The sequence below is a fragment of the Mustela lutreola genome, chromosome 4 (assembly GCF_030435805.1).
Source record: "Mustela lutreola isolate mMusLut2 chromosome 4, mMusLut2.pri, whole genome shotgun sequence".
Lineage (NCBI taxonomy): Eukaryota > Metazoa > Chordata > Mammalia > Carnivora > Mustelidae > Mustela > Mustela lutreola.
Genome location: NC_081293.1, coordinates 150,181,774 through 150,190,541, shown reverse-complemented (window position 1 = coordinate 150,190,541; position 8,768 = coordinate 150,181,774). Strand labels below are relative to the sequence as shown.

Below are 8,768 nucleotides of genomic sequence, written 5' to 3'. Positions count from 1 at the left end.
CCCACCTTTGCATATAAAAATTATCAACTCATTCAATGTCTCATTTTAAATAAAATTTGCAGACAGGGACTAGAAAAGAGCAAAACAAACAGGAAAAAAAATAAGCAGAAACACACCAAGTGTGTAGAAAATGTTAAAAAAAAACTATGGGCGCCTGGGTGGCTCAGTGGGTTAAAGCCTCTGCCTTCAGCTCAGGTCATGATCCCAGGGTCCTGGGCTCTCTGCTCAGCAGGGAGCCTGCTTCCCTTCCTCTCCCTCTGCCTGCCTCTCTGCCTATCTGTGATCTCTGTCTGTCAAATAAATAAAATCTTTAAAAAAATAAGTAAAAATTAAAAAACTAAAGTATCGTCAGAGAGGATACCATGAAACAATAACAATGCTATATGAAATAATCATTTTAAAAAAAGTATTCTTAAATATTAAACATGGGTAGTGGAAACAAATTCAACAGATGGTTGGAAGATATAATCAGAGAAGTTCCGTACAAGAACTGAACAAACCAGATCCAGAACCCATATTATAGCTGCTATGAGAGGAGGCTTAAAGCTCTGGAAAAGTAAAATCTTTCAATTTCCCAGCACAAACTTTAAAATATTTATTTCTCTCAAAGTAGTTTGAATAGTCTTGGGAAGGAGGAAGTTAGGAAGATGAAAGTCCAAACTTTTGTTAGTCTTTTGAGGCAAATATTAGGAGGAATATTTAAAGGATTTAGCACATTTGAAGGATGCAACCTGAAAATGTCTCTTCATATTATCAGATTTTTGGGACTTGGTTTGGTGCTATGTTGGAGTGGATTGAATTTTCTGGACATTGTTGGTGTATGCTAATGGTGTCACCCTTAAAAAGCGAAATTTTGGGGGCACCTGGGTGGCTCAGTCAGTTAAGGATCCAACTCTTGATTTTGGCTCAGGCCATCATCTCAGGGTTCTGGGATCGAGCTCCAGTTAGGCTCTTAGCTAGGCATGGAGCCCGCTTAAGATTTTCTCCCTCTCCCTTTGCCCCCTCCTACTTCTCTCCCTCTCCCTAAAAAAAAAAAAAAAAAAAAAAAAAGAAGAAGAAGAAAAATAAAGTCAACCCTTTCCTTCAAATACTCTTTTATCCTGACAGGCAGCAAATCTCAATTTTTTGCTGTTAATAGAATATAAGGCAAAAGGAATATAGATTCCTTAGTTAGTAATTGTTTATTAACTGGCTCATTTTTGTGACTCAGAATTTCCTGTAAGATTACAGATCAGGTTTTTGAAAGCTAGGTCACAATTGTAATTAAGTCCTGTTTTTTATAGTAACTTTTTTTTAAGGAAAGATTTTATTATTAAAGGGAGAGAGAGAGAGAGAGAGAGAAAGAAAGAGAACACAGCAGGGGGAGTGGCAGGCATAGGGAGGAGGAGCAGACTTTCCACTGAGCAGAGAGCCCGATGTGGGGCTCGATGCCAGGACCCTGGGATCATGACCTGAGCCAAAGGCAGACACTTAACTGACTGAGCCACCCAGGCGCCCCCCACACTTTTTTCAAGATATTAAACTTTCATGTTCAAGTTGTGATTTTTGAAAATATAAACTGCTGTCATCAAAATAGTGTCACTGCAAAGGATGGAAAAATAACGTATCACGTTTACTGAAAAGAAAGCAGAGCCATTTATATAAAGGACAGGACTTTTATGGGGGGAAAAAGAAATAGAAAAATGCTGCGGTGTCTGACTTTCAGGTTTTGGCTTGGGTCGGGATCTTGGGAATCTGGGCTCCACATTTGGCAGGGAGTCTGCTTGAGGAGTTTCTCCTTCTGCCCCTCAAGTCAATAAATACATCTGAAAAGAAAACAAAACACCAAAAAAGCAAACAAACAAAAAATACCAAACCCAACTTGCCAATATACTGTGCCATTATCCTGGCATTTATAATTTTGTAGAATATTTCCCAAGGCAGAAAGTACTAATTAGTAATTACTGAGATTACTAACACCACCTCCCCTAAAAAAAACCCCCCACAAAACCCCCAAACCCAGGTTTCATCTACATACTTATAGTATGTTCCAGTCAGTTGATATAGCCAAAGAAAAGGCTAGTCCATTTACAATATTTCAAACAGTGCTCACATTCCATATGGGAGAGTATCATATTAAGTAATATAAGTAAATTGTAATATGATAAATGGATGTTCTTCTCTCCAAAAAACATGGAGTTTTCTCCCCTAGTGGAGTACAAAATTCAAAACCCAACATAAAAATGTTCAAGACAGGCAAATCTACAGACAGAAAAATTTAATGGTTGTCTAGGTCTAGGATATCTGGAGGATGTAATTGGGTTGGCTAATGTCCCCCCCCCCCCACAAATTCATATCCACTTGGAACTTCAGAATGTGACCTTATCTGGAAATAGATTGTTTGTAGATGTCATTAGCTAAAATAAGGTCATGCTAGATTGGGAGGAGGGTTAGCTAAATCCAGTGACTGCTGTCCTTATCACAACATATCAAGACACAAGGGAAACACAGGAAAGGACATGTGACGCCAGAGGCAGTAAGTGAAGTGGCACAGTTACAAGTCAATGAATGTCAAGGACCGCCAGCAACCACCAGAAGCTAGGGGGCAGGTTGGCAGTTTTTGCCTCAGAACTGTAGGAGGCAACCCTGCTGACACCCTGATTTAGGACTTCTGGCTTCCTGAGTTGTGAAAGAATAAGTTTCTGTTGTTTTAAGTCACCAACTTCATGGCAATTCATTACAGGAGCCACAAGAAATTAATACAGGGGAAAACGGGGAGTGACTGCTTAGTATGGACTTGACTTCTGTGGTGATGGGAATGTTCCAAAATTGTGATGATGACAGCACAACTCTGTGAATGTATTAAAGACCACTGAATGATATACACTTTAAATGGGTGAACTGTATAATGTAATTTTCATTTCAATAAAGCTGTAACATGCATAAAAAACTAAATAAAAATATATCATTATGCTTTTTAAAAAGATTTATTTATTTTCTAGAGAGTGCATATGTGCAAGCACAGGGGAAAGGGGCAAAGGGAAAGGGAGAGAGAGTCTTAAGCAGCATAGGAGTTCAATACAGGGCTGATCTTACAACCCTGAGATCACGACCTTAGCTGAAACCAACAGTCGGATGCTTAACCTGACTGGGCAATGCAGGTGTCCCTATCAGTATACTTTATATTTATAATCTTTTTCATTTAAACATTTTTAGGATTTAAGATTATAACCCCATACAAATAAAGCAATGAAAATTAAAATAGAAATACAGCTTCACAAATTTAAAAACAACCACTGCCTAACACATTTGAAATGAAGGATGAATAAAACTTAGCAGTCTATTTTAAGTTAAAAAATATTTAATATTATTGGATAAAAACACTGATGGTGACAGCTTTACATGGCTCATTCCATACATTCTGTAATGTAAAAGGGCAAAACATTACTAGGAAAGAAATGAGTAGCTGGGTTTGTGAAAGATTTATTGACCAGATAAAAGCAATTAATACGAGATGACAAACATTTAACTCAAATTATTACAAAACTTAGTAACTGGGTCAAATCTCTCTGATGTGTCCTAGTAAGGAAAAGAAATCATGTATCTTTTTAATCCATAAGAAGTTCAGTCAACATTGATACTGTGTAACTATCAGTGCTATTCCAGTAACCTAGAAGTTAGCTATAAATAGCTTTATCTTTTGCTAATCATTCTTACTATGATTTTATTTTATTTAACAGTGAGGACTGAAAAGGCATAATCATTTTTTTAAACCACTGGGTAAAATAGTACTATAAATTAATGAGTGTGCTAAGCTTGACATTCTGTGTTTGAAAAGATGGACTATATTTAATTGGAATGAATATATTTCATGAGGACCTGGGTACATTTAAGCCCAAAATGTGTTTATGAAGTTCTGTGAGAGAACAGGTGTATACCTTGACTCACTCTTGCTTGCTTTTAAAATGAAATAAATTTGGCACTATATGGAACAAATGAAGACAAGCAAAATTAGGTGAGACTAAGATGCTTCATCAGAGTTGCCTGATTTGACTTATAATTCATACTATTTCTTAGTTCTTGACTGAACAGAAACAAACAGACCTAACTACATAGCACTTCTATGATGTATGAAAATAGAATCTAGAGCTAAGATGAGGCTGCTTCACTGATGAGCCAATCCCCCACTCTGCCATAATCATAGTTTCAAATGTAAAATTCATTCAAGAATTCATATTTTCATCAAATGCTTATGATTTTTCAAGTTTTCTTGCTAGATATGTCTTGGTTAAGTGGCCAGCTAAAATATGGTCTTTGAATTAAGGAAATTCATATAAAAGAAACATCTATTTCATAGCGATCTTACTTTACTTGAAATTTCCTTTAAAAAAAACAAAACACCAAACTAAAACTTTGTAACCAAACTCTTGGAACAAAGCACTGGTGGCCATATTCTTGAGTCTCCGATAAATCTTGAAGTCCATTCACTTTTCATGTTTCAAGTGTTTCCTCATTTGCTCCACAAGTATCAACAACACATATTAAACAACTTGTTACTGGAAAAGCTCGGACTTTGGAGTTGGCGACCCATTTGTCGGTCTCAGTATTATATTCAAGGATATGTCCTAATCGACCCACACCTTGAAAACCAGCCAAGACATAAACTATAGAACCAACTGCTGCACACTTCACTGTTACACCCTTCCATGGCATTGGTGAGACCATCTTCCATTCGTTTAACTTAATATCATAATATTCCACGTTGTCCAGACCACCTTCAAAAGAATAAAACAGCATGAACAACTATGTTAACAGTTCTAAGATCTCTTAAGGTAATAATTCTTTGGATCTTCCCAACATTTTATTATGAACATTTTCAAATATTCAACAGTTACGAATCTTAAAATTAAGATATAGCTATCATCTATTCTTATTTTTACTTTAACACAATAAAAATTTAACTTAATTTTTACTTGAATCCTAAATAAGTATGTTTATTTTACAAAATTATAAATGTTCTATCTGTTCTGGGGAGGTAAACAAACCAGTGGATTTTCCTTCTGATTAACTTTGACTATAATTATTCAAAAGTTTTTAATCCTTCTGCCATTTATCTTTTAGCAGTTTATGGAAAACAGCAATGGCCGGAGACAAGAGAAGGGAAGAAAGTATTTATTATACTTATGTAATGCTTAAAGGTACTAAAATGAGGTTTGTGGACTATCGATTCAGTCCAAATTCTCCATTATTTAAAGAAATAATTTCAGATTTTTTTACTACAAATTATTTAAGAAAACAAAAATCAAATTTACTAATTTAAAAATAGCAATATTGACATTTTCATGCAAAGTTTAAAAGTGGTAAGGAAACTTTGTCATTTAGGGCCTGAAGTTGTATTTAAAAGTTTGTAAAAACTCAAATGTTTCTGTCATTTAATAGTTCTTTAGCTAGTATGACATTATTACCCAGGGGGTGTTTGGAAGTGTGTAAAGCTGAGACTGTCACAATGACTGATGGCCATCGAAGGGATATTAAATATACTGTAATGTTTTGTAAAATATATTAGTTCTCAGAAACTATAAACATAATAATATATGTGATAAATGCCTGTATTGAGATTTTAGGAAATGTTTTAAAGATTTATGAGAAGGAGGTATCAGCAAACTCACTGGGAAAGTTGAACAGTGATTTAATGTCACATACCCAAGCCATTCTGACCACCTACAGCAAATATCTTGTCTTTTACAAATACCAGTCCATGATTCTTCCTGGCCTCAATCATTGGACACAGCTCAGTCCATCTGAAAAAATGAGAGGAAGCTTTTAGAGTACTTGTTCACGGGAAGTACGCAAACTACTTTATATAGGAAAGGTCTGTTATCTCAGTTTAGTGCTCATTTAGTACTCACATGTGTTCACACCCACACACAAACACATATCTGAAAGGCTAGAAGACAAAAGTTTAATATGGTTTTGGGTAATTTATTTATAGGTGAGGTAAACGGAGATTTTATTCCTTTCGACTCCAACAGAATATGAGAAATAGAGAATATTTGGAGACTAACACATCTTTGGAAGAAATCCATTTCCTAGTTCACAGTAACTTGTTAAAATGGTAATAATAAAAAAAGAAAGGGAGGATACTTAAGAAAATATAAAATACTAATACTGTCATGTGTTTTTTTTTTAAAGATTTTATTTATTTGAGAGAGAGAGAGTATGAGGGTGAGGGTCAGAGGGAGAAGCAGACACCCTGCTGAGCAGGTAGGCGATGCAGACCTCGATCCTAGGACTCCAGGACCATGACCTGAGCCAAAGGCAGTCACTTAAACAACTGACTCATCCAGGCACCCACTACATGTGGTTTTAATTAGTATTTATGTATGAATCAAACACAAATTTAACATTGGGCTCTAGCAAATTAGTAATATTTGTTACTATTCATAAGTAACAAAAGTACTGTCATTCTGTCAAATTTAATACTTATTAGCATGTTGTTATGTTCATGGCCACTACTATAAATAATGAGATTGAGGGGTGCCTGGGTGGCTCAGTCGCTAAAGTGTCTGCCTTGGGCTCAGGTCATGATCTCAGGGTCCTGGGATGGAGCCCTGCCATCGGGCTCCCTGCTCAGCAGGGGGGGGTGCCTGCTTCTCTGCCTCTGCCTGCTGTTCCCTGTTTGTGCTCTCTCTTTGTGTCAAATAAATCAATAAAATCTTAAAAAGAAAAAAAAGATTGAGAACATAAATGTGGACACAAGTGTTGAAGAATATTAATTCATAGGTAGCAGCCTCATATACATAGACAACTGTTATTTTTTTTTTTTTCTGTGAGACTCAATTCCTTCTTTTGCATACACTCCCCACACACACAACTGAGGTTTGTGACTGTGAAGGTGGTACTGGCACACAGGCTTGTGTCTCAATAGCTAACATAAACCAAAAGTATCCAAGTAACAACAAAAGGGTAATCTGACATAAGTGTAACTTTAAAAAATTTTTTTTTATTTATTTTTTATAAGTGTAACTTTTTAATGTTTATTTGCATCTCTTCTTTTAAATAATTTACTAAATTTAACTTTGCAAAATATAATTAGGACATAATGATTAACTCTGAAATATTAACAACTATTTTGTTGCCTTATATTCATAAAATTGTTTTGTTTTAAAAGTGGTTTGACAGATGCCACATTGATTTTCAGAGCACTCTGTAAGGTGAGATGGGCAACGTTATTCCTTTATTTCTCCCCAGGGTAAACATCCATGCTCTTCCAGGTGAAAAGACTGCATAGAGCTCAGAGGTGGGAGCCAGTATTGGCCCTCCACTGCCTCTCCATGCAGTAAGTTGCATACAGAGAGCTGTCAAAGTATATTAAACATAGTATCTGACTTGGAAAAATTCAAAATATATACTCCTTTCTTCTCTACACATGTCCATGATATAAAATAAGAGCATATTTTTATGTAGGGTCATCCTTCACTTACAATGGTTCAACTTAGGATTTTTTGACTTTATGATAATGCAAAAGTGAAATATATGCAGTAGAAACTGTACTTGACATTTTGAATTTTGATCTTTTCCTGGGCCAGCTATATGATACTCTCTCATGATGTTGATAGCAGCAGTGAGCCACAGCTCCTAGTAAGCCCTGGATCACGAGGGTGAAGAACTGATACACTTACAACCATTCTGTACCCATACAGTCATTGTTTTCCACTTTCAGTACAGTAGTCGATATGATACATGAGATATTCAACACTTTATTACAAAACAGTTTTTGTGTTAAGATGATTTTGCCCAACTGTAGGCTAATGTAAATGTTCTAAGCATGTTTTAAGGTAGGTTGGGCTAAGCTATGATGTTTAGTAGGTCAGTTGTATTAAATGCCATTTTCAAGGTAACAGTATTTTCAAATGACAACGAGTTTCTCAGGATGTAACCTCATTGTAAGTGGAGAAATATCTGTGTACTTAAGCCTCCTGAAGGTTTAAAGTTAGGAAGTTTCACAACATACACTTTCTTCTTCCTGTAACTTCATGGGGAAAGTATTTACTAGGTGCTTGCTCTCTCCAACCTGCGGTTTTGTGTTTAGAAGCTCTTCTTAAAATTCTGACTGCAGAAACTCTGTCACATTATTTCCATAAGGCTTCAATTCTTAGCTTCCAATTAAACCACTGTAGTTACAAAATACTTAAGAAAACTGTAAAAATCAGAAAGAATTCTTACAAAAAATAACTTAGATGGATAGATCACATATTAAAAAAAGGGAAATCATTGTAGCACATAACTTCATTTAAGATCTGGGTAATTATAGTCACACTAGCCTTCCACTTAGGAAAATTTAAGGGCACTGAAGAGAATATAGAATATTCAAGTCTTACACATAAGTTTAATATGTACAAAAGAAATGTTAACTTGTTTGAGTTTTAAGATATTACCTAAAATGAACACAGCTACCTAATTTTAAAAAATACTGAGGTTGCAGAATTCCTTCATATTTTTTCTCTGCTACTATGAATAAGAATATATTGATATGCACTCATAGTGCCTGAATGAAGATCTCAAAATTTAGAATCTTGGAGTTTATCTGGTATGGGTTCTACTTTAAGAGATTTTTTAGAAATGAAAAAATAATTAGGAAGCAGGATAATGAGATTACAGTTTTCCAATTAGTATGTTATACTACTTTTTAAGCACAGTTGTCTGGGAGGTAAAGTAGAGACTGATATAGGAGGGAAGAGAGTTGCACACACCCTTCTCTTATAGTTTGGGACAAGATGGGGCAGACA

At 35.5% G+C, this 8,768-nt stretch overlaps 1 protein-coding gene across 4 annotated transcripts in view; it reads right to left on the bottom strand.

The window, feature by feature from the left end:
- Nucleotides 1–3,322: 3,322 nt before the first annotated feature.
- The window catches only part of KLHL7 (kelch like family member 7), a 69,217-nt gene continuing 63,771 nt past the window's right edge, over nucleotides 3,323–8,768 (bottom strand). For all 4 annotated transcript variants that reach the window (XM_059171347.1, XM_059171345.1, XM_059171346.1 and 1 more), the window contains 2 exons: nucleotides 5,683–5,780; nucleotides 3,323–4,754 (listed from right to left, as the gene is read on the bottom strand). In XM_059171347.1, coding sequence (XP_059027330.1) covers nucleotides 4,471–4,754; nucleotides 5,683–5,780 — 382 coding nt within the window. In that variant the 3' untranslated portion in view covers nucleotides 3,323–4,470. The remainder of the gene's footprint in view (nucleotides 4,755–5,682; nucleotides 5,781–8,768) is intronic.